Source organism: Leuresthes tenuis, unplaced genomic scaffold, assembly GCF_036924035.1.
Source record: "Leuresthes tenuis unplaced genomic scaffold, fLeuTen1.0.hap1 SCAF_22, whole genome shotgun sequence".
Lineage (NCBI taxonomy): Eukaryota > Metazoa > Chordata > Actinopteri > Atheriniformes > Atherinopsidae > Leuresthes > Leuresthes tenuis.
In genome coordinates, this window is record NW_027325376.1 from 14,632,358 (window position 1) to 14,656,435 (window position 24,078).

The 24,078-nt window shown below is 42.6% G+C and overlaps 1 protein-coding gene across 1 annotated transcript; it reads right to left on the reverse strand.

Annotated features, from left to right (window-relative positions):
• Positions 1 to 258: 258 nt before the first annotated feature.
• Positions 259 to 22,090, reverse strand: LOC140281448 (serine/threonine-protein kinase DCLK2-like). The gene is made up of 16 exons (XM_072375880.1): positions 21,852 to 22,090; positions 20,189 to 21,309; positions 15,798 to 16,183; positions 11,562 to 11,688; positions 9,613 to 9,735; positions 8,850 to 8,938; positions 7,711 to 7,780; positions 7,146 to 7,251; positions 6,722 to 6,779; positions 6,055 to 6,174; positions 5,793 to 5,939; positions 5,522 to 5,655; positions 4,510 to 4,587; positions 4,227 to 4,323; positions 3,613 to 3,693; positions 259 to 3,519 (listed from the first exon to the last, which is right to left on the reverse strand). The coding sequence occupies exons 2-16, from the start codon at positions 20,616 to 20,618 to the stop codon at positions 3,394 to 3,396; spliced, it is 2,172 nt and encodes a 723-aa protein (XP_072231981.1). The 5' UTR covers positions 20,619 to 21,309; positions 21,852 to 22,090; the 3' UTR covers positions 259 to 3,393.
• Between the last annotated feature and the right edge of the window lie 1,988 nt (positions 22,091 to 24,078).

Genomic DNA, 24,078 nt, shown 5'->3' on the forward strand with positions numbered 1-24,078 from the left:
TGGTTTCACCCATCATAAGATGCAGTTGGACACTAAGGGATCATCAGACAAAAAGCAAGCTAGATTTTTAGCAGCTTTCCTAATTGGTGACTTTGAACTGCAATCTTTGTATTTTGAATATTTACATCAACATATTAATGACTCGTGCCCACATTTAATTCCCACTGCCACGTTTGTGCTCATGTAAAACTGCAGTTGTTAGTTTGTGTCTTCATTTTACCCGCATTCTTCCTGTTCTGCACCAACAAGCATGTGTCATAAGACGCTGTGAAAACTCTGCAGTGTGACCCACAGCAGAGGCCGGAATAAACCACGTGGCTTAGTTTGACTGATGCTTACTCCAAATGGGACCTAATTTGACACAGAACACTCTGCTTGAATGGCAGTGTACATCATCACTCTTTCAGAATTGGAAGAGTGACTTCAGCATTGGGGTTTTTTCCAGCTCGGAGCTTGGAATATTCAAGACTTCCGGGTAATTTCAGAATATTGCTGAGCCTTTAAACTAGCTGACCTGATTTGATTTAGTTGTAACAAAATGGCCCCAACAATGCAGGCCCAGCAAGAAAGACTTCAAGCTCTCGAATTCTCCAGATTCAGAATCACATCTGGCCAAACTCTTAATCAGCAGCTCCAGCAAAAAGGTAAAGGCCATGGAGAGGTCATATCGCCGCATCAGGTCAACACGTTTATCCAGATGATGACCGACACTTCTTTTCAAGTTTTATAAAAGGAATTCCCTTCCTTTGATGCTGACACACACACACACACACACACACATGCACGTCTAAACTCAAACACACCTCAAATGTTCTTCTTCCACAAGTTAAAACACGAAAATATCCCTTCACTCTCAGTGTGACCCCTAATAACAGATACATCAACTGACGGAATGATGGATGTGTGGATGGATCATTATGATTGGTGGACGTCACATCTAACAGACACATGACCATGTAAGGAAAGAGATCTGTCGGTCCTTGTTGCTATAGATCTCAGACTTTAAGGTAAGAACTCTTTCATTACAGTCCATCAACACCCTTCAGAAACCTCAAAGCTCATATTTATCCCCATTTTTCCACTGAATAAGCTGCTAGCTGTTGAAAATACATCTAAAAAGTCTAAATCTTTTGAGTGTCAATGTGGAAAATCGTCTCTTTTAACCAGGAAATGCTGGGTAGGTTTTTTTCAGGGTGCTGAAACCGTGTCGGTGATGAGACTTTCTTTTCATTGTCGTACTACTTATTTTTCAAGCTGCTACTGTTTCCCTACGTCACCACAGACTCACACGGACGGACATCGACAGACGGAGTGATATTTACAATATTTACAACGCATTTTATCCCGTGTAAACTGCTGTAGACCGAGGAGAGGCGGAGAGAGCTCCGGTTTGGCCCAAAACACGCCCTGAACCTCAGTCATAACGCAGGTAGAAACCTCGACAGGCTGTTGAAATTGTTGTAGAAAATGTGAGGTTTGGAAGTCGCTCAGTTAATCAGAGCTACAGTACAAAGTCTGGGGAGAAGGGAAGGATGGGCGGAGGGCAGAGCATTAGGGCCTGTTCTATGGCAGAACTAAAGAGGACACCAAGGTGTCAGGAGGTACATTATTATGGGCTTTTTTCCCCCTCTGCAAACATTTTTAAGTACCTCTCTAACTAAAGCTTCAAAATGAATTTGCAGACATAGTAAATAGAGTCGATTTTCCCCTCTAACTCGAGGCAAGAATGTGTATTTCCCAAGTTGTCAAACTTTATAAGAAAGAAATATCTTAGCGAAGAACTGTGAAGAAAAAAAAAAAACTTAGTGCGAGGTTCCGAGGGATTGAATCTGTGGAAAAAACGGCTCACATTTAAGGACATTAAGAGGAGTTAATCAGCAGCGTATACAGGCACAGTGCTCGATTATCTCCTCTGGGTTTTTTGTTTTGTTTTTTTTTGTTTTTTCTTCTGGATGACAAAGTACAAGAAATGAGAAAAGGTCCTTCGGGCCAGCAGAAGGAGAACTGGAGGACAAAGGCAGAAAAAAATGGGACGTTTCCCAGAGTAAGTGGAAGACATCCTGATTATACAGAGACAGCATAATCCCAGAAGCAGAACATTTCTGAAGGGTCCAGTTGTGTGTGTTCCTACGAAAATGTCAGTATATCAGTGTCATTCAGAAGAGAGGTACAGTAAGGGCCACTTTCAGGAAAATGGACGATGAAGCGGCTCGTCTGATAGCACCTTCATGGTGTCCCCATGTCCATATGGTAAATGTGTCCCTCGAGCAGCAAGGAGGACTTCATTCGTTGTTTTTTTTTTACCAAGACAAAGTTTGAGGGATTTAACGGTGCTCAGCTGGAGAGACAGGCCGCCGGTAGAATAAATGAGCGTGTGGACGAGAGTTGGTGACAGTTTCTGGAGAAAATACTGGAAAAAAAAACAGTGGGACAAACTGCCTGTATGCTAAGCCAGAGATGAGGAGCCCTGTTCAGTTTGCACAACATAAAACATAAACCAAGGAGGGAGAAATAAATACAACCCCAGAGTCGAGGGATGGGAACGTGTTTGACTTTTGGTAAATAAGGGGGGGAAAGGGCAGCCTTTAGGGAACTTGTTTGGTATTCAGCACAAGAAAGGGAACATATTTACTTCAGTTTATGTTCTGGGCTGGATTTGAGGGAACTTACTTGCGCTGCTGAAGGATGTTCGATATCAGTGTGGGCAAAAGATGACACGGATGTTTTCTAGACCAGATTTAAGGGGACTTTTTTGGTTGCCAAATAAGGAGTTATATATCAAATGCAGTCTCGAGGATGTGCTCTTGACTGTATTTGATTAAACAGTTTTCAGTAAGCCGAAGGGCCCCCAGTGAGTGAAACAGAGCGTGTCCTCGAAACCTGCCTCAGCTTACATCAGACTGACAGATAGGAACCAGACCGGCTGCAGACTGGATCGAAGGGAACTACTTTGGTTACCAGAGCTAAGGGGATTCATTTGGTTTCAGATAGACTTGTTCATGAAGTGAAGCTGTGTTCAAAGGGTCTAACTAGATGCGTTTTACATTGGAAAAAAAAAAAGAGGAAGGAGCTGGTTTGGTTTCTAAAGAAAGAACGAATGTTTTGAAAGATATTTGGCTTCCATTTGAAAAATAGACGTTTTCTGGAAATCTCTAGAAGTTTGGAAACTTTCATTACATCAAACCAGACACAGAATTTTCGGTTCAGTTTCCAGAGGGTCATGTCCGAGAACAATATGGAGGGGACTTGCTCGGTTTCTAGTAGACACATTGGGACTCTGAGAGCAGACTGGAGGGCTCTTGTTTAATTTGTAGAAGGTGGAAAAAGAGTCCCTCTGATTTTCACTGAACCTTGTTCGTGTTCGGTTTCCAGTCAGTGAAAGTTGGTCGTGTTCTAGACCAGAGGTGAGGGAACTTGTTTTGTTTCCAGGATGGGGGACTCGTGCTCCACTTCCAGTGCGTCTCCACTCGTCTGGTCTTCAGTGCTGCTCACAGTGTTGGACTCTGTCGGAGCTTCATCCTGGACAAACACAGCTCAATAACTTACTCCAGTCACTCACCACAGACAGCCATCGAGTATTTGTATTTTGCTCATGTGTTTTGGTGCTCTTACCGTCACCCAGGGGTGTGACAGGACCTCCTCCGCGGTGAAACGAGCGTCAACGTTCACCTGCAGCATCTGACTAATCAGCATCTGAGGGACAGGTCATGTGACTGTTAGCACCCTGGAATAAACTGAGGTGACGTATTTCTTTCTTTTTTTAAACATAAAAGGCGCTTGTATCCAGATTCAGAGGTTTTGTAATCATTAAAGCCAGCAGGGGTGGTGGGATTCATTCATGTCATTAAAGTCCTCACCTGCCCTTTAACCCACTGCAGGGACAATCATAGCCGTAACTAGCTTTCATTTTGTCATAAACTTTGAGCCTATACCAATGTAACGTAGCTCTGCATGTAATGACATTTTTCACAGGATTAGTTTAGTACTGAAAACAACTTAAAACCCCTCACATTTTTAGGATTTCCTTCTGAACTGCACACACATGAAAGGGCATTAATCTGGGATGGACTTAAAACGGTTACATCTATATTACTACTGTTTCAACTTATGAGCCTCAGGTTCTTGTCCTTAAAGATGTCGTCACACATGTAGAGCGTTTAGATAAAAAGGGAGCATCGCAAACATCCTGCAACACATTTCCTCCTGACAGAATGAGCGAGTTCTACCTTCGCCGGCAGGCTGATGGTGTCCCAGTCTGGCGACGGAAACTCCAGTTTCCCTCTGAGGATCTGGTCAAACAGCTCCTCCTGGATATTATTCTCACTGAAGAATTGGGAAAAGCTTTTGTTTAACTTCATCAAAATCACAACAGCGATTTTTACGCGCTGCTCCATCAGTGCCATAAAAAAAACAAGACAATCTTTAGTGTAACAAAAGAAAAATAACAAAACTTTTACAGGTTTATGATTGAATCAAGAATTGTTACTGGAGAATTCTGCATCCACTGACCTTCTAAAAGGAGGAAATCCACACAGCAGGATATAAGTGATGACTCCCGCCGCCCAGATGTCAACCTTGAGGCCGTAGCTGCAGGTAAACAGGAACACAACGGTGTAATGTGTGTGTTACCCATAAACTGTTCATCAAAAGTGATCAAAAATGTGTGTGAGTCCAAACAGTTTCCAACAGCATTAATAGAGATGAAATGTAGACCATGAGAACGAGACTTCCAACCTTAGTTAATGTCTTGAAAAGAGAAATAAGTTTGACTTATGCTGACTTTATTCTTTTTCACACCTTTTATCTAAAGATATATAAAAAAAAGAGGCATCATCTCAATGTGCTGCATTTGTTGTTGGGTTTTTTAGGCTATTCACATGGCAGCAACTACAGGAAAGTAATCAACAATGGCTACTATGCATGCACAACGATATTTCAATATGAAACCGATCAAGACCTCACTCTGAATAACAACCTGATCCCCCGAACTGCGACATTACGTCCTGCTGGCGTTTTTACATAATCTTTGTGACACACTGCAGCATTAAAACGTGTTAACAAGCCGTCTGCTGTGATGCTTTAGTGATGCGGTGTAATAATCCACAAAATAACTGGAAAATAAATGGAAAAAATTCACCCTTGGTTCACCCATTCTCCAGGACAGTGAGTATAACACTGTGCCTTAAACAGCTCATTAGCTGTCCTCCAATCACCATCCACCAGCTTGTGTTGTGGCCGCCTCACACAAGCAACTGAGGCTGCACCCCTCCCAAAAAGCCCACTTTGCTCTGAACAGTCAGCTCCACCGGCCTTTAAACATCTTAAAGTTCAGGATGAGTTGTCGACTTTTGCGTCGTCACCACAAAGAAAAGCTTCAAAACGTCTTTCTTTGTCTGTATCGCCACAGGTGTTGCTGCATGAAGGACGCATGTAAACTAACACTTTACACCTGAAGGGGCGCTGAAGACGTTTGCCGAATGAAGCCGCTCACACGAGACATTCATTCCCTCTTTTCTCTCACCCGGTCTCGGCGATGATCTCCGGGGCGACGTATGTCGGCGTGCCGCACACGGTGTACAGCGGTCCTTCCACCACAGTTGCCAAACCAAAATCCCCCAGCTTCAGTGACTTGGTTCCATCTGGATACTCACACACCTGCGGAACACAAAGACCGGGGATGAAGCAGGTAAACAATAACTCGAAATCAAACTATCTGGAATCTAAAGAACTTTAGATTTACATAGAACTTTAGATTCCAGCTACTGTGTGTGTCGGTGTATATTTCAGTGTACCAGCAGGTTCTCTGGTTTGATGTCTCTGTGAACGATGTTCATCCGGTGCAAGTACTTGATGGCTCCGGCCAGGTTGAACACCATGGCGCTGGAATCCCGCTCGCTGTACTTTGTGGAGGAGGTGATGGCGTCAAACAGGTCGCCGCCCTACATAAGACAGAGGCGTGAAAGAAAGTAGGTCCTAGCAGGCTATGAATATATGTTGTTGTTGTTTTTTTAATTTAGATTTTCAGGTGTAAAGAAGAAGAAGAGGACGGGAAACCTTGACAAGCTCCATGACCAGGAACAGCTGAGTGGGCGTTTCATCCACCTCAATTAACTGGATGATGCTTGGATGTCGAACCCTCCTCAGGACCGCCACTTCGTTTTCTATCAGGTGCTCCTGTTGATACAAACACACTTGGGCCTTACACTGACTTGCATTCATTTTGTGGAGTAGAGACCTGTCCCAACTATCAACCAACACTTGATAATGACTTACTTTATAGGCTCTCATGTCCCCAGAGAAGAGGCCAGATTATACTATATGGCTTCTTAAACATATCAACATATAAACACACCAAATTTCAGCAACTGTTCACATTGTTATGATGATGAAACCATATCCAAATCATCACCGACTCTGCAGGACATTTAACATGTGATAATGTGTCAATGTTTGTCGCTGAAGGAGGTCATGCTATCTGATGAAAATACATCTTAACTGCCACTTGTTATCACTGTCCCTCCCAGCCAAAGACATTTCCAGCCAGTGGGAGCAGTGCTACGGCGATGGCTCCGGCAGGGGAAGTGGCTATATGTGTATTAACGTTACACAGGTCCTAAAAAGCTCTGCGCATCAAACAGTCTGCACAGCTGATCAGATGTGTTCGGCAGAAACAGATCTGTGCATCTTACGTGGGTGCCTGAATGCAACAAATCAGTGTTACCTTCCCACAGCAGCGAGCTTTGTCAATGATCTTCAGAGCGTACTCCTGACCTGTCGACCTGTCAGTCAAAACAAAGACAAGTGTTACAGGAGTTGTGAAAACCCAGCTTATATAAGGCGCAGAGTGTGCAGCCTGCAGAAATGTCTAAAGGTGCTCAATCAAGTGACTGAGTGCTCTCTTTTCCTAAGTTTAATTAGCCCATGATGGTTCAGAACTCTACAAACTTGGAGGAAATTGCACCATACCAAATAAATTTAACTAACACGAGCCACAGGCTACTTTTCCTCGTAGCTTAAGCTAGCTTCTCAGTTGAGGATGGGCAGAGATGTGGGCCATCCCAGATTAGCACATTCAGTGATCCTCATAAAAGTGCCTTGTTCGTGACAATAAACTTGCAGTAACTCTGTAATAATGACGTTTTTACCTCTCCACACACTCCTTCACGACAGCAAAGTTCCCATCTCCGATCACTTTCCCAACCTTATACTTGTCGTTGATGGTGGAGGAAGAAACCGTTCGATTTCCGTTAACTGTGAAGAAGAAAAGACGAGATGCTGACCTCCCGGTGTCGTCCAATTTTCCCCGACTTTCAACAAATAACCTTCGAGCTCACAGAGAAGCACTGCAAGTGTGACCCTGACAGCCTTTGAAAATTAAATTAAACTCTTGAGCCCCGAAAATTAAGGTCGTGCCGTCTTATCTGAGCCACTGAGTCTCTGCTTCTGAGGCCTTGCATCTTTCTTTGCGGCGTTGTGAGGTTGAGCCCTGACTCAGCATAGATGCCAGAGGCTCAGGCCTTTTGACATGACTCTGAGCTTTCAGCCCCATTTCTCAAGATCTTGCTTTTTAAAAAAATCCCTTTCATGTTAAGCCTAAAAATTCAAACCCTTTAAACCAGCTGTCAGGAAAGTCATTTCCAAAAAAACATTTTCAGGGTCAGCGACGCACTCGCATCCCGCTGACTTGTCAAAGTGCAAGAACACACGCACCTTCCACTGTGTCGTCCGGCTGCTCGGCTTCTCCATTTACATCTGTGGAGGAGGCCCGGCGAGGAGACATCTACACAGAAAAATACGAGTTGATCGTTTCTAAAAACAGGGGAGACAGGACGAAAACATGCGAACGGTTTCACAGTAAAGAGGACGGCCCGTTCCAGTTTGTGCTCCAGCTTCTAAACCCACTTCTTCTTCTAAAAGACATTTAATGAAAACTGTAGAAACTATTCAGGATCATTCTCTCTGACAGGATTGGAAAGATGGAATCTCATCCACAGTCACATCTGGGTGTACTTTGTGGTCAGCTTAGACTTTCTTACTTAGCTTTCAAAAACAGGGTAATGGCCTTTGATCCACAGCCAGCTGTACAGATTTTTCTTACAGTACAGTGTGCTGAATGGTCTCTTAGATTAAAAAAAAAATCAAAACTGCTGACGCAACGCATTGCTGCCACCATGATGGAAATATTTCAGTTCCTTATTTTAACAACACACCGTTCAATAGTCTATATGATAAAGGAAGTAGACTTTTTCTGATGATTCTAGTTTTCTTATAATGTGGGCTGCTTTGCAACCAAAGTGAGAGCTGTCGGAGACCCACTGAACGACGTCCTTTGGAGATTCCTTCGCTTTACGAACAGGTTCCACACCTGAATCAAGCTGACCCTGCTGGGCTTCATTCGTGGGGTTAATTTCAGCAGAAAAACTCCAACGTCAGGATTTAAATCATGAGCTACGGCGGAGATTAGACTACTGAGATGGAAAGGTGCTGGAAGTACTCGATGTTAAGCACAGCAGTTACTCATAGAAGTACTCCTTCCTGACCGGAGCAGGTAGAATGCAGTATCCTCCCAGCTTTTTGTTGGGCATATGGACCCTGTGGTGACAGTGTAGGGGGTCAGTTAAATGAGCCTCTAATGGTCCACTGCAGCGTGTTAAGACTTTATCTTCTGGAACATGATACGTTCGGGAGGAGATCTGCACCATACAAGCTGTGTAACCATAGTGACGAGCCAGTGCACCTTTGTCTATCAATGGCAGTTTAGGTCAGAGGAATCTGCACGTTGCTGTGTACTTACCAACTGCTAAACCTGAATTCAATTTAAAAACTCATCAAGCTGTCGTTAGGCTGACCTTGAGGCTGCGTCGACTCCCGGGGCTGGTGGGAGACGGGCTGGACCTGTTCGACTTCCCAGCTGTAGGCGATCCTGGGGTCTCGTTAGCTGCACAACCAGAAAAGAGCAATCTGATTGGTTAGAATTGATTTGGTAACCGTACCTAAATCTGTCGGCCACCGCAAAGGAGTAAAGTGTTCAAGTATTCTAAAATCACAAGGAGGTTAGTTATTATGGTTTATACTCAACTATAAGTCCTACAGCATGAATTCTGTAAAAATCTAACGCGTTTGTCAGTTCTTTTCATGGAGTCTGTTTGCTAAAATGTTAATAAACTCACAAAAACTCAGCGTGGATTTGTTTACAGTGACTGAAAGATTAGTTTAACTCGCTACATTGCTTGGAGTAATTATTTTTTTAAATCCTTTAACAGCAGCACATACTTACAAATAGATAGACAGAAAATGGCCGATATGTGACCCATGCTCTGCTACCTCGGAGGTAGAGTTTCAGCCCAGTATGGTCCGCAGTCGTTTAAACTAAAACCTAAACTAAAACTTAAACTAAAACCAGACTAAACGTGGGAGCCACGTGTGCTGGCAACCAGTCACAGTTGGGTCCATTCAGTTTGCCACCAGTCAAACATTTGAATTGTAAAAAAAAATGTAAAAGGTTTATTTAAACTGAATTTGGGGGTGAGAGAGTATGCACTGTGACTGGCGATTTCACGGTGTTAAACCAGAAACGATGTTGGTTTAGTTTTCGGTGGCTTGTTTTCGCACCTGGGCCAGGCGACTTTGTCCTGGAGAGGCCTCTGGGTGGAGTCTTGGAGGAGAAGCTGGAGCCGCTGGGGGTCTTGGGAGTTTTCTGAGGGGCAGCTGGGCGAGGAGACTTGGTCTTGCATTCTGGAAAGAGATGAAGGGAAGGAGAAAGAAATGAGACTCGTTAAAGCGAAAACAATAGGAATGTGAGAGCAAAGAGAGATTTCAGCTCTATTAGCAGAAAATAACAAGTGTGCCAAGTTCCATAATTAAGTTTAAGCATGTGTAGATATATCTCAGTTTCAGAGACCTAAATAAGGGCATCTCTAAGCTTTGAGAATCTAATGCGCTTCCTTAAGAGCTTTCAGAGTTGTTTTGTGAAGGTTACGAGCTGACATTTCCAATTTTTATTCATGTTCTCAATAACGCTGCAGATGAAATATGAAATATTTCAGTTCAAACAGGTAGCGCAGCGATTGGTTTATTTTTCTACACCATTTCATACGTGTCTCCATTTGCCTTTCTTGATATTCTATGTGTGGACTCTTTTCATGTAAATGTTAGTGCCCTTGAGGCATTCTCGTGCTGTTTCAGCTGCAGTTTTACGTCTTTTTTATGCATTAAAAATCAACAATGTCTTTAATATCCCTAAGAAGAAAATTCTCCTACAGCGAGCAGTAACCCTAACATCTATTTTACCCAACCCATTCTTTTGTTGTTCTGTTACTTAAAGCATTTACACATTCCCTTTTTTTCTTTACTCATGTAGACTCTGTGACAGAAAAAAGATATAAAAGATACAGCACAGTGCAAAAGCCCAATTCTTTGCCAGGAGAACAGGAAAATAGCTACAGCGACTGATGGTCCTCATTGTGTATTTTTCTGTCCTGGTTTGCTTTTACTGCATAGGCAGAGTTTGGGATCGTTGCCATTTTAAGTTATCCAAGTTATCTTTAGCGTTTTTCATAGATGTGGCTAAAGAAATGTAAATCTTTAACACAGGCACAGTTCAGTCGAGCTCGACATGGCGATCTAACTTGACCACCGTCCTTGTGACAGTATTCATCCATGGGAGGAGAATTATCTCATTGACTGAAGTACGCTCGATGCCATGATGCTGAGGATTGTGTGAGAAAACGGTCAAGGCATTTTGTTGCTTCTAACGTTCTCTGTAGAGGGTAAATAAAATCTCTAGTCTTTCTATCATAGCCAAAATGGTTGAGAAAGTGTTTTTTTGTCAACTCAATTTTCTTGAACTAAAATCGACCTCACCACAGGACAGAAATGGCGCTTATTAGAGTGATAAATGGCATAAGGTTGAAAAGTGATTCAGGCAATGTGTCAGTTCTGATCTTAATGGATCTCAGTGCTGTGCAGAATGCTAACATTGACTATCATAGTTATGCAGATATATCTGACACTGTCCCAGATGACTACAGTCACTGTTTAGAGCAAGTAAATCATTTTATTAACTAACATTTGACTGCTGTCAGTAAATACCGGCTAGACTGATAGACTAAGGTTTGATTTGCAGCAGTCATATCAAATCGGTAACTAAAAACTTCTTTCTATCAGCTTAAACGTATATCCAGAGACAAAGATTTTATGTCCCAAACACACCAGGAGAAGCTCATCCACGCTTTCATCTCCAGTATCCTCGACTATTTTAACGGTGTACCGACAGGACTCCCCAAGCAGAGCATTAAACAACCGATTTAAAGATTTAACCCAAAGAAAAAGATCAGAGCACATCACTCCAGTCCTAAAGTCTTTACACTGCCTTCCAGTCAGTTCTAGAATTGATGTTCAACTTTTGCTTCTTTTCTACAAATCACTAAATAGTTCAGGCCCAGATTACATTGATAACATTTCATTAGAGTAAACTGACAGTCTGGAAATGTTTTCATATCACATAGTCCTGATGGGCTGATATTCAATCCTAATTTGTGGTGCATTAGGCTGGGCATTACCGTTCACAAAGACCGGCGCTTTCCCACTGTGTGTGAGCACAAAGTCGTCTTGAGCGTAGCGAAACTTCTCCGGACCACACGCCATGAACACGTCATCGTCCCCAAAGAAATCCTGCAAACAGGTCAACTACATGCACACACAAAAAAACACAGTCCCATTAATCAAACTTTTGAAAAACGCTGTGTTTGTGAGCAGCTCAGCAGAAGACAGATGGGAATACTCAAATCAGGTTTGCCGCTGGCAGCCCTTCAACTGGCTGCGAATCGCACATTTAAACAAACGCAACCTGCTGCCTAAGAACTGTCTTGGGGATTTAATACAAATTGTTCATGAATATGTCCCAGATTTAAGCAGAGAGACGGGGTGAACGGAGAGGGAGGAGATAGAAAGTGGTAGATGAAGAGGTGAAGGAAAGAGGGATCATCAGAGATGGGGGCGGAGGGATTAAATACAGAGGGAGGTGTGCAGTAAAGACAAGGTCACATTAGTGAGTGACACAGCAAAATCCATCCACATGTCCTCCTAAAATACATGAATACATGTAACCCTCCTTAGATATCAAACCACTGTATGTTTTAACCAGCTAAGCAGTCTTCTAGCTGGGTTTTTAGCACATCTCTTAATGACAGCCAGATATTCAGATATCAGTGCAGTGCTGTGATCCTCGCTAAGTTAGCTTTTGTTTTCAGTTAACTCAAATTTGTTCAAAAGACGCATTAAACATTCATTCCTGCACCTAAACTGTCAACAAACAGTGTTTATGGCTCAGAGCTTTTTAATGAAAGTCGAACGACATCAGGACGGGCGGTTTGCTGCAAGTCAACTCTAAAAAATAAGTAAATAAAAATACTCTGTTGGAATAAACCGTCCATTTCAGCTTCCTATGCTAAAAACATACAAATAAATAAAACACTATCCAACTTAAGTATCCATCACAGACGCCTTCAGTTTTGCTTTGGGAATATTTCTGCCTCTTAGAATCTGACTGCATCACATCTCCCACGTGTGGTTCAAGGAAGTGCAGAAGAAACATATTTATTCCAATCTGAGAGAAACAGTCATATTAAGAATGATTTAAATCACCGCTCTCACTCCAGTTAAAAACTAACTTAGACTCAGCCTGATGATACGTGCATGAGGCTTTGTCATTCTGAGGGGACTAATCTGATTTAAAGTGGTCCTTTCTGGTGTGATATATAGCTGCAATAACTACACATCCACCCTGAAACCTGATTAGTCATAGCTCTACCTCCGTTACACATGGTCACGGAAATATTCGTGTTTCTTGCCATTTGTAGAAGGTCCTAACATCCTACGGTAGCACTGCTTTCATGGTGCATATCCAAGTTTCTGGAAGCAGAACTAATTGTTTAAATGTGAAACCCATAGGCGGTAATACAGCTGTACGAGTAAACACCGTCAATGAGAGGAACACAGTGCTGGCACTGAAGAATTCCAACCCCATGCTGTTGCTATGGAAACCCTAACAACTCCGGAACTGGAGTGAGCATTCCGCAGACTTGGGGTGTTTGTGAGTATGGGAATGGGTTGCGACTGGAGGAGCGGTTACCACGGTAACCGCGCCGCAGTGTCAAAGTCTGCATGAGAGAGACGGAGTTTCTGTCCCGCTGCTTTAAGAAGCTGCACAAACTGAAAGAGGACACGCACGAACAGAGACACAAACACCGATTGAGTGGAAGAGTGAAGGGAATTCCATCCTACTTTATGCTTTGCCGTACACAAAATGAACCGCGGCGTTAAGAGGTAACTAATCAGTTGACACCAACATTCACAGCTGAGTCGAGACACTCAACTGTGTCAGAGTTCACCAGAGCAGTCAGTCAGAGCACAGTCTGAGTTTACAACAAAAGTCTGTCCGACACCGTGACACTGGACCGCGTGAGTGTCCGAGACACTCTACCACTTCAAACTTTCTCTGTGGCAGATCACCCTATATGTAAGCACAGCTGCTTTTAAATGACTTTGATTGTAATTCTGTCAGACGCTGCAGCTATCAGGATTTTATTAGAGCAGAGTGACATATTGGCTGTATTAAGACACACTTACACTTGCAGAAAGATAGAACTTTGGAGCACGTGCAGAGCGCCTCGGCCCATCTGTGCATACATACCAGAGTGATTTGAGAGGGTTTTGAGAGGTTTGATTTCGTGCGAACATATAATGAAAGTCTGGTTTTGTTTGGACTATTGTAGTGATTCTTTTTTTTTTCCAGTGTTGTGTAAATGTGCTCCTGGTGTGACTGAGTTTTGCTGAAATATGATGAAAACGACTGTGTGTTTGTAGTTTATTTTGTCCAAAGGGAGGTTTGAGTTAAAAAAAAAAAAAAAAAAAAAAGGATTAGCCCCACTTCAGAAATGCATGTTGACATTTTGCTGAGTGGGAGTTTTAATCCTGTGGAACAGAAGTGGCTCTCTTTACTGTGTTGCCTCTGGTCAACGCTTTAATATGATTATCTATTCATTATTTGCATGTTCTAACATTCCCACGTGGACTGTAATAATGTGATTTAACTGGCAATTAAGGCATCTGGCAAAGCTACATGTGAAGCTTTTTTTTGTACTTCAGTTTTCCATCAGATGTGATGCCAAGTAATGCTTTGAATGCTGGTCTGAATCTGCATTTTTGAATCATTCTTAGTTCTCTTTTTTAAGTACTGCTTTTTTGTAGAAGTTTTAGTTTTGGATGTTTCAAAAGAAATAAACAGAGGGGATTAAAAGACAAGAACAAGAGGACTGTAGATGTCGTGGTTGCTCTTATTTTGAAGGCAGTGAGAGCAGAGATTGGCTTCATTTTTTTCCGAGCCGATTCTGCATTAACATCCGAGCAATTGGGGACAAAACCCTAGCTACTGCACAGTTCATATGTTAGTGTTTGTACGCATGTAAATGGATGAAAAATGTGGTAATCCTGAGCTGCATTCACTACAACCAGCTTCCTTCAGTCACGCTGATGCCCTTCAAGCTCTTCCTGCCGTCTCTGCTTTTCTTCAGCGCTCTGCTGCCATTGTCTCAGGCAACACGCTTATCTGTAACTTCAAAGTTTGCACGTGCGTGTAGGTATGTGTGGGTGATAAGTTTTAATCCTTAACCCAATAACAGCTCGCCAAAGAGGTGCAGAGAGGATCAGCACGCAGTCGGAGTGTGTTTTGACGATTTTTTTTTACGGCTTTATGTGGTTAAACGCACCAAAACTCTACAGCAGCAGCTTCAAAGAGAATACTCTGTACACACAGTCAAGCTGAAAATTACACCCCAAAAATGCAATTCCCTTTGTGGTCGATCCTAATGTTCAAGATTTTCCTGAAGTCATTTAGTAAATTGCTGTTATTTGATGTCTGCTGTTTTATTTTGTACGCTTGGCTCACATTGTCTCACTGCACTGCAGTTAATGGTTGAGTGAGATCATCTTTATATTTAAAACATGAAATACCAACTATTTACAATGATCTGCTTGGATTCATTCATTAATCTCGGGGGGGACAGCATTTATAGGACAATAACGCAACGTGGTGACAACACTGCATTAGATTTAGAATTTGAATTCATTTCGACCAACATTTCTCCTTTCGGGGCAGCAAATTCCTTCAAAGCTGATTCTCGAGTGATCGAAGGTGTTCTTCCTGTCAGACGGATTCATTTAATAGACAGAATCGGAGTTAAATGTTTCGTTGGGTCACTGTAAAATGAAACAGCGGTTCCTAGGTTGGAAAGAAAAAAACAAAACTGTCCAATGAGCACGGCTAGAGTACTCCTCACACCTCTGAGGTTGTGTTTCCCTGCTTCAACACACCTGATGCAGATGAAATGCATCTCTTCGAAAGTTCTGCACAGGCCTGCTAATGATGCATTGATCTGAATCAGGAGCACAGGCAACACAATTTCCCAGTTAGGTCTAGGAACCAGGACTACTTGCTTTGGTTTTGGGAGAAAAAAAGATAAAACACAAGTTAGAGCTGTGACTGTCACCACATTTTGTACCACCAGAGTAGGTTAATAGGTCAGTCAAGGGGATGTCAAGCAACCGCCACCACAACGATGTGTTTTTTTCAAGATTCAGTCTGCATTTAGTGAATGTTAAATAGATGCTAAGTAAAAAAAAAAAAAAAAGAATCCCAGTGTCAGATTTATAGTGCAGGAATTTTCCCCACATAGCTGACAATCTACGTTTAAGCACTTAATCCTTCTACCTGTGTATAAAACCAAATAGTGTCCCACCTGTTTTCCATCCAGTGTGTAGAGCCTCTTTACTGCTCCAGAATCCAGCTTGATAGCCTCAGTGATGTCAGCCAGCACCTGTTCAAAGGAGTGAGCCGTCTTCTTGTTCAGCAGGATCCTCACCGCCTTGCGAGGCTTCACGCCGCTGCGGATCACCGTCACCAGCTTGGGTTTGATGAAATCTTTGCTCTCTCTGCCCTCGCGACTCTCGCGATCTTTAGCGGGGGCAGAGATGCTTGTCGACACTCCAGTGGACGCCGTTGAGGTCCGGGTTGAGCTCGATGCGCTGGTCCCAGAGCCGGCGCCGGGCTTCCAGCTTGGGATGGAGATCTTGGTGTAATCGACCTTCCTGTAAGGCTCGTTGGAGGCGCAAACATAGCACTCACCTGAGAAGAAAGAGAATGAGAGGAAGAGGAGAGTTTTTAGTGCCATCAGTACTTTCATTTTATGTTTTATATCCCAGCAAAGAAATCTAACTTCTAATTGATGTTCTTTAATTATTCAACAGATGGAATAATCTTGAGCAACTTGACAAATGGCTCTAAACGCGACTGTGACGAAAGGAGGCATCGGCAGACTACTAGCTGTCCGTGGTGCAACAAGGGAAATGTAGGTGTGAGAATACAGTTTGGTGTGTGGGCTGAGCTCTCAGGCTATTCACTGTATGCTCTCTCATGCCATAATAACGCAGTCTGAGGGTTTTCAAGTACTCCAGAGCTCAAAAGAGGCAGAACCTGAGGAAGAGAAGGGTGGAACACAGTCAAGTAGGTCGCTACAAGCTCCCAAAAATGACCCACTTCAGGTGTAAAATGAAAAATAAAAGGGAAGCTGCTGTGCTGTCTGTGTGCTTTTTGATCAAAGCGTGCAAAGCACCCAAATATCCCTAAATATTGCTGAAAATGTGACGGATTAAAAACCAAAATACTGAGCTCAGAGGTTATTTGAGCACAACTGCGGTCAAATTAAATGCGGGTAACACAAGCTGTGTGTACGGTTAGAGGATGAAGTGAAGGTGGCGGCAGATGTCAGATTCAGCGCTCTGTCTGAGCTGGGTTCAGCGAATAGCCTGTCAGTCATCAGGCTGTTCACGGTCCATGCAGGGAGGGGATGTTAAAGAAGAGGCTTTATTTTTCTATAACGCAGTGAAGAGCCTGTTGGTCCTACCACTGAAAGTGTGGCACAAAATGTGGTTTTCAAATAAGCTCTTATTTTGAAAAAAAGAACCATCATAACCTGTAAACTGGTTAAAGCTGTAAACAGTCATGCCTCTGTTGCGTTTCCAATGTCATTACAGGCTGGAGACAGAAGCTGTGGAGGAGCCTCGCTGACAAACAGGTGAGCCGACACACCGAATCACCAGGAGCTACTTTTATCACAGTTTAATGTATTAATGAAACAGACTGTACAGCAGGACAGCTGAGTCAGGGGTCAAAGTGCACGTTGGAAGCACAAACTTGACTTTCAGCAAGTTTCACTGAAACATTCAGAAAAAATGTCAATTCACAATTAAGTATTTACTGGGTAAGGTGACGAAACCCAACAGATTTAAAAAAAAAAAAAAGCTTGTGAGAGTCTCACACACACTATGCAGACATTTTTCAGGAGCCTTGCTTTGTCCATAATTGAAGGATGCTTCGTGTTCAGCATGCACTCATAAGCCTGACATCCAAGACATCCCGGCTTAATACGCTGTTGGACCTTCGTGTCAAATCCAGCAAAGCCTCAACACTGCAGGACCTCTACAAGCACTCTGTGATATTTGGCACCGAGATGTTGGCAGCGGCTCTTTAACACTCTGTCATTGGTGAGATGGAGCTGCAGTGGGTCAGTCTTGATCCCCAATTTGCCGTTTTTATAGATACTCAGACCCAGTTCTTTGTGGGATTTTCATCGATATGCCGATATTTTCCAACTAATATGACTAATTTCCAATGCCAACGCAGAGATTAAGCTTCTCCGGTGTTTTTTTTTTTCATAAAGCTAAATGAAAACAACTCTCGTTTACATCCAAAACACTTTCAGTGTCAATCCTTCATTGACCGATACCCTGGACCTGCTGATATTTCATGGGTTTCACATCACTTTTATTCATACAAGCAAACGTGTATGTTCCTTATTCACTTTCAGTAAGATTTAGTACTCGACTGAATGCTTAATGCTTCATAGAAAAATGTGATAAACATGTTTAAATGATGCACCATGCCTCCTGTTTCCAGCAGACTGCAGCTTATCACAGCCTATCAAAGCCTACAGCCACTTCTTGTTTTACCTTATATGGTTACAAATGCTTCGCCTGCCACCTAACCAGCTCTCTGTGTACCTTTCCACGTGCGTTTTACATCACATACCCACCTCTCTGTGCCTGCAGCACTCCAAAAACACACCTTTTTGTCTTTGTGTGTTTCGTGCTCATACACTCTGACATTTCTTTCTCTGCAGGCATTGTGCGTGTGACCTTATCTCGCCACGTGCTGAGTTTCACTTTGCGTTTTAAACGTGCCGGACAGGCCTGCTAAGGACTTTATTATTCAAACGCCTCCAGGACTGAACACAAATTCACCTTCCCTGTGTCGATTTGACTGCTACAGCAAGACTTCTGGACAGAATCAGTTCAATTCCTGCTTGAAAAGACAAACCATTTGCATTCTTTAAATATATTTCCCCACCGTTTTAAAGGCTGCTTGGATAAGTTAGTCAGTTGATCTTTTAAGTTAGAAGTAATTTTGATATTTTTTGTAAATATTGTAAAGACCAGTCTCACAATTGTTGACACGAAAGCAGAGTTTTCAACGTGAATTCCAGCCAATGGTAGAGAGTAGCCATATAAAGGGTATCTGTCATTTATGCCCATTTGAGCTGCGTCCGCATTCTTGGCTAAAAAAAAAACTGAGCTTGTTTATGGGTGCTTGTTGGATCTTTACAGTCCATTAGCCGCCCAACACAGAGCCCAAAGTTTCTGGGTAAAAAAGGTCAGCTATAACATCTTCAGTTAAAGTTGCTCACACAGTAAATCAGGGAATTATTCAGCCAGACATGCCAATCATTCATCTTAATGTAGTGACATTAGCCGTGGTGGAAATCAGCCAATCACACGGCTGCACGCCTTGACACGTGTCCCCTTTTTGCATCTTGAATGCACAGAGAAGTAGTAAATGACGAGTTTTCCCACTTTGGACTCGCAGATTAAATTTATCATGCTCCGCTCTGTGTGTTAAGTGCAGGAAAGTGATGCATCTGTCTTCTAGTGCATCTCCGGTCAAACAGCTTCCTGCCACTAACACTCATTAGTGAACATTACAACGGGTCACACATCGATATTGATGATAAAGTGATGTTGCTCAACCACTGCTCAGTTTCTCTCGAAAATCACTTTGGGGAAGAGAGGATGCGCCGGCTGACTGGACGTTAGCGAGGTTGTTCAATTATCCAGACACTTTATCCGACCTTTAAATCTAGATTTGGAAGATTATTGAGCTATTTATCGCGATCATGCTTTTGTCGTGTAGTTGAAGGCTCAGTTGGGACACTTTATGAATGAACAAAAAAATTCTGTTTCTTCGTAAGATGGAGTAAATATCCTGTTGGAATCTTTCAAAACTACAAAAAAAAAATGTTTTCAGCTCATTAGTTCCTTCCTGTGACTCCAATACAATCTGTACCAGGTAGCAGGACTGCTGGATCTCCCTTAAGAGTCACTGTATTGATTAGATAATACTTATTCTGCTCTTTATGAACACATCAAATAAATAATGCAGGTGTGTTTGCATGACCAAGATGGAGATGAGAGGAAGGAGACAAGAAGGATGTTTGAAACACCAAGCAAGGGAAGAAGGTGGCCCAGTCAGATATATGGCATATTCTTTTATATCATGTGGACTGCAGAACCCGTGTGCATCATCCTGAAGAGAAGACATGGCAGGATGCACTATGGGAGGAAGGCAAGCCAGTCGGGGCAGCATGATGCTCTTGTAAATATTCTCCTAGGAAACCTTGGTTCCTGCCATTCACATGGATGTTACTTTGAAAACATCACACCTACCTAAACATTGTTAACCCAAGAACTTGGTAGGGCTGTCACTTTTTCTTCAAAGTTCAAACATCTATTAGAACATAAGGAAACTCTGAACGAATTGTCTCAATGTCTTGAGGGACAACAATGAACAAAGGCATTGACTTCAAATAGTTGTTAAATCCGCTGTAGTACCCACATTTTGCAATAAAACAGACATGACCAGTTGCAACTACAATTATTTGAAAATATTTGAAAGTATTGGCTGGATTTTAGTTAAAGCTGAAAGCCGGCAGGTGGTTAAGTTGGCATTAGGAAAAAGGGTGAAAACGGCTAGATTGGTGAAGCTTAAACTTGAAATCAAATGAGCCTTGAGTCTTACCTTCCACAAGCTCGTCCATACTGGTGATCTTCTTGTTGCCATCGATAGTGTAGATTGTACGAACTCCTTGCGGCAGATGCAGGTTATCTGCCAGTGAGCGTGTGAGCTCCATCAGCAGAGCATCGTACGACCGGAACCGGTCACTAGAAACGGCATACACCAGGCCCTTAAAGTACCGATCTCCATTCCGATAAAAGCGGACCTTTTTGGCCCGTTTCTCCGAGGTGAGAGTCTGCAGGGTGCGGGTCCGGTAGTAGCTGCAGTTGGCACTGTGAGCAGGACTCGGAACCAGGCTGCTGCCCCTGGAACTCGGGCCAGAGCCTCCACCGCTGCCGGTGGAGTCATCTCTCCTTGCCCGGGTGGAGCGTCCACGGCGAACTTTGTCACGTTCGTCAAAATGCTCCAACTCAAGGGTCTTACTCAGAGACATGCTGGATGACAATTCAATAGCTTTCAATGGAGTCCGAGTGATATTAGATTCACATTCCAAAATCTGCAGAGACTCTAAATCTGGCTATGCACCAGAGCCAGTTCTAGAGAACTGGAATCCTTAATACATGAGCTAAAAGCTTTGAGAATTCCTTCCAGTTTTTCTACTGCCAAGACATGTTGGTAATGCCATTCAAAGTGATAGTAAGTAACTAGTAAGCGTTTTTACTGCTTGAAGTCCTCAAAAAGTCATACTAAATGATTTCCAAGGTCCAGTTAGAATTTCACTGTGCTTCTATATGTAGACTTTGGATTCTTTGCAGACCAGTTGATCCAAACTGAAACACCTGTAAGATGATGTGAAGACAGTTCATGGTCCACTTAAATCAGCTGAAGTGTCAGTAATTTTGGTTCAATTTGTCCTTGTATAAGGGTACATTGTGGGGCTACTAAAAATTCAAAAACGTAACAGTGGAGGACTAACAGTGGACTTATTTCACAATCAAATTAATGAGATGAGACGAACTGAGCCAACCCTCCTTTTGAAGATTTGACGTCCCGGCAGTAACCTTACAGTGGTCTCAGTGACCCCACCGCAATGCTCAACAAATCCTACTGATCCACTCCGCTATGGGGTGTCTGTCTCTGGCAGGACTTAAGACTCCCAGTCCTTCATCAGCATCCCTTCATCCCTGGCAACAAAAAGAGAAGAAATCACATGGTTTAATGACAAGACCGATCTCCTCATCATCCTGAGACACAGATGACACAACTGGCACAGTCAGCCTTTCCTAATGCAGGAAGAGAGCCGGCTTTGTGTTCAATTCAGTCGCTGAAGGATACTGAACACAGGTTTGCGTTTAATCATGTTCAGAATTTGGGATCAAGCTGGAGAAGCTGCATTTCCTCCACGTTTTGTGTTTCTAATCAAAGGAGGCTGAGTTATGCATTAACTATATTTGAGAGGAATTAGATTTTTTTTAATGCAATTCAATAGAGGGAAAATTCCAGACTCATGAGATTTATCTGAAGCCAAAAGCAAAGCTTGATGAAACGATTACAAAACCGGTGCGCCGTTTGTCTCTCTTCATCTGACAAACGAACGGTGTTTATCCGTCATTCCACCCAAACGCTGCTAAGCTGTGCTGACAGCGACATTCAAACACACACACACACACACACACACACACACACACACAGAGAGAGAGAGGGAGAGAGGGAGGGAGGCACCTACCAATAATGCCGTGAAACCGGTTTGTTGCTAGGGAGGCTTTCTCCTTTTCACCCCGGTGCCGTGTTCTGGTCTGTTCCGGTGGCTCGTGGAGTGCTGAAGCTCTACGACCGAACCGACCAGGTCCAGGCGGGTCCGCTAACCTGGGTTTGAGGGATGCTGCGGCGGCAGGCTACACCTGCTGAGGACCGGGATGCACCGAGACAGGCGGCGGACAGCAGCAGCATGGCCGCTGCAGCAGAGAGGAGACACCGGCTGAATACCCCCGCCCTCCCCCTTCTCTCGGCGGCTGTACGTGATGACAGCGTCCCTCCCTCCCTCCTTCTCTCTCCACGTCTTTGTCTACCTCTCTCTACCGTCTCTCGTCTTTTGTCTGGCTCTCTCTGAAATTCCGTTTTAGTGTCTTGACAGTTTCACACAGCCTGTATTTGGAAACTACTAATTATGTAACCTAAAAAATACATTTAAGGACTTTTTCGGCCAAATGAACAGTGGCTTAATTATAGGTCTACGTCACAAGAATTTCAGAGTAGGACATTTCCCTGCAGTTCTTTCTGAAAATCAGATGCCTTCTTATTCTTTGGTGAATATCGAGTTTAAGTCAGAGGACAAAACCAGACAGGACAGACTAACGTCACTGTGAAATATCGCCCCCTGCTGGCCATTTCAAATTTAACCATCGCCTAAATGCGGTTATGTCAAATTGGTCTAGAATAGACTGTTGTAAACTAGAACAAATTACACAGCATTTTAACTTATAACTAAGTTATAATTTTAAATTATAACTTAGTTCACTGCATTAGGGAAATGTAATCTAATCCAATTCCTCTCAGATTCAAATATTTAAAACATTGCATATTATATGGAAAACATGGACAGAACTACATAATTTTGAGTTCCACTTTTTTTCCCTATATCAACACCTAAAAACATAGTGTAAACTAAAATGTATTTTTCACAGTTTTCTTTCACATTTGGTTAATAGCAAGTTAAGCAATGAGACAAGAGTGTGGACCACACATTAGCAAAATACGTCCCTTGGGTCAGAAGTAGTGCCTGGACCATCTCAGTCTGGTCTGCGGTGCCCTTGAAAATAAAAGATTTTTGCAGCCATTTCACTCAACTAAAGCTAAGCGTGCTGCCTTCATTTAGGCAGGACTAAAACAGGCTTCAAGTGATGCCTGGCAGTGACAGCTTAATTAGATTGAGCAGCTGTCATGGCAAAAACCTAATCAGGATGAACCTCGAAATGTTGCCTTTTTAACTGAGTGTCATGTTAAAGGTCGAAAGTTTGAAATGCAAAGAGGTTATCGCTCTGTTCAAACAATACAACATCAGGAGACACTTTTCAGCTAGGCATGCCAACTCTGTTCCAAACTTATTGCAGGAAAAGAAAAAGCCCTGAAATTGTCCTGTAACCGAGTTAGTTGCACGCTGTCACACAAGCTTGAATCACAGAACAGGGCTTTTTCTGATGGAGGACATTTTGAAAGGCTACGTGACATATTTGGCCTCCCTTATTATCTCCTTTGGCATGTGAAACACCAAACTATCCTCCGTGAAAGAAAAAAAGATGATTCCGTCCCACAGTTCTTTGCAGCTGCAACATTCAAAAGGATGCTGGATTATTTTCATCCTGTTATAACTGTGATTCCTGTGGATAAGTACGAGGACGGAAAGGTGAGTTCTTAACTTTGAACATTGATAATAAAGTACGTTTTTATCTTATAGTCTTCTTGTTTTATTATATCAATATCATCCATGTGACAAAGCCTCTGCAAAAACAAAGTATTAAATGAAGCATCTTGAGCCCTTTTGTGTTGAACAGCTGTAGATCCATTGTTTGAGACACAAATCGCAGCTTAGTGTACATGTTGTCAAATTCTCATGGCTGAGAGGTTGTCTTTTCCTAATTTCTCACACATTTCCGCTACCACCTCTCACCTTAACCTCGTAACAAGAAGAAAATATAGCGTAATTATTTTCTTTCTTTACTATTCATGTGATCAAACGATGTCAGGAGTAGTTTATGATAGATAGATAGATAGATAGATAGATAGATAGATAGATAGATAGATAGATAGATAGATAGATAGTAAAAACATATAATTTTATTATTATTCTGTTTGCTTTGTTTATTTGTAATTATATGATTCAATTGTGTTATAATTTGGTTTATGCGCTTAAATTAATCAACCATTTAGCCTGTAAATTTAATTTACATGAATAA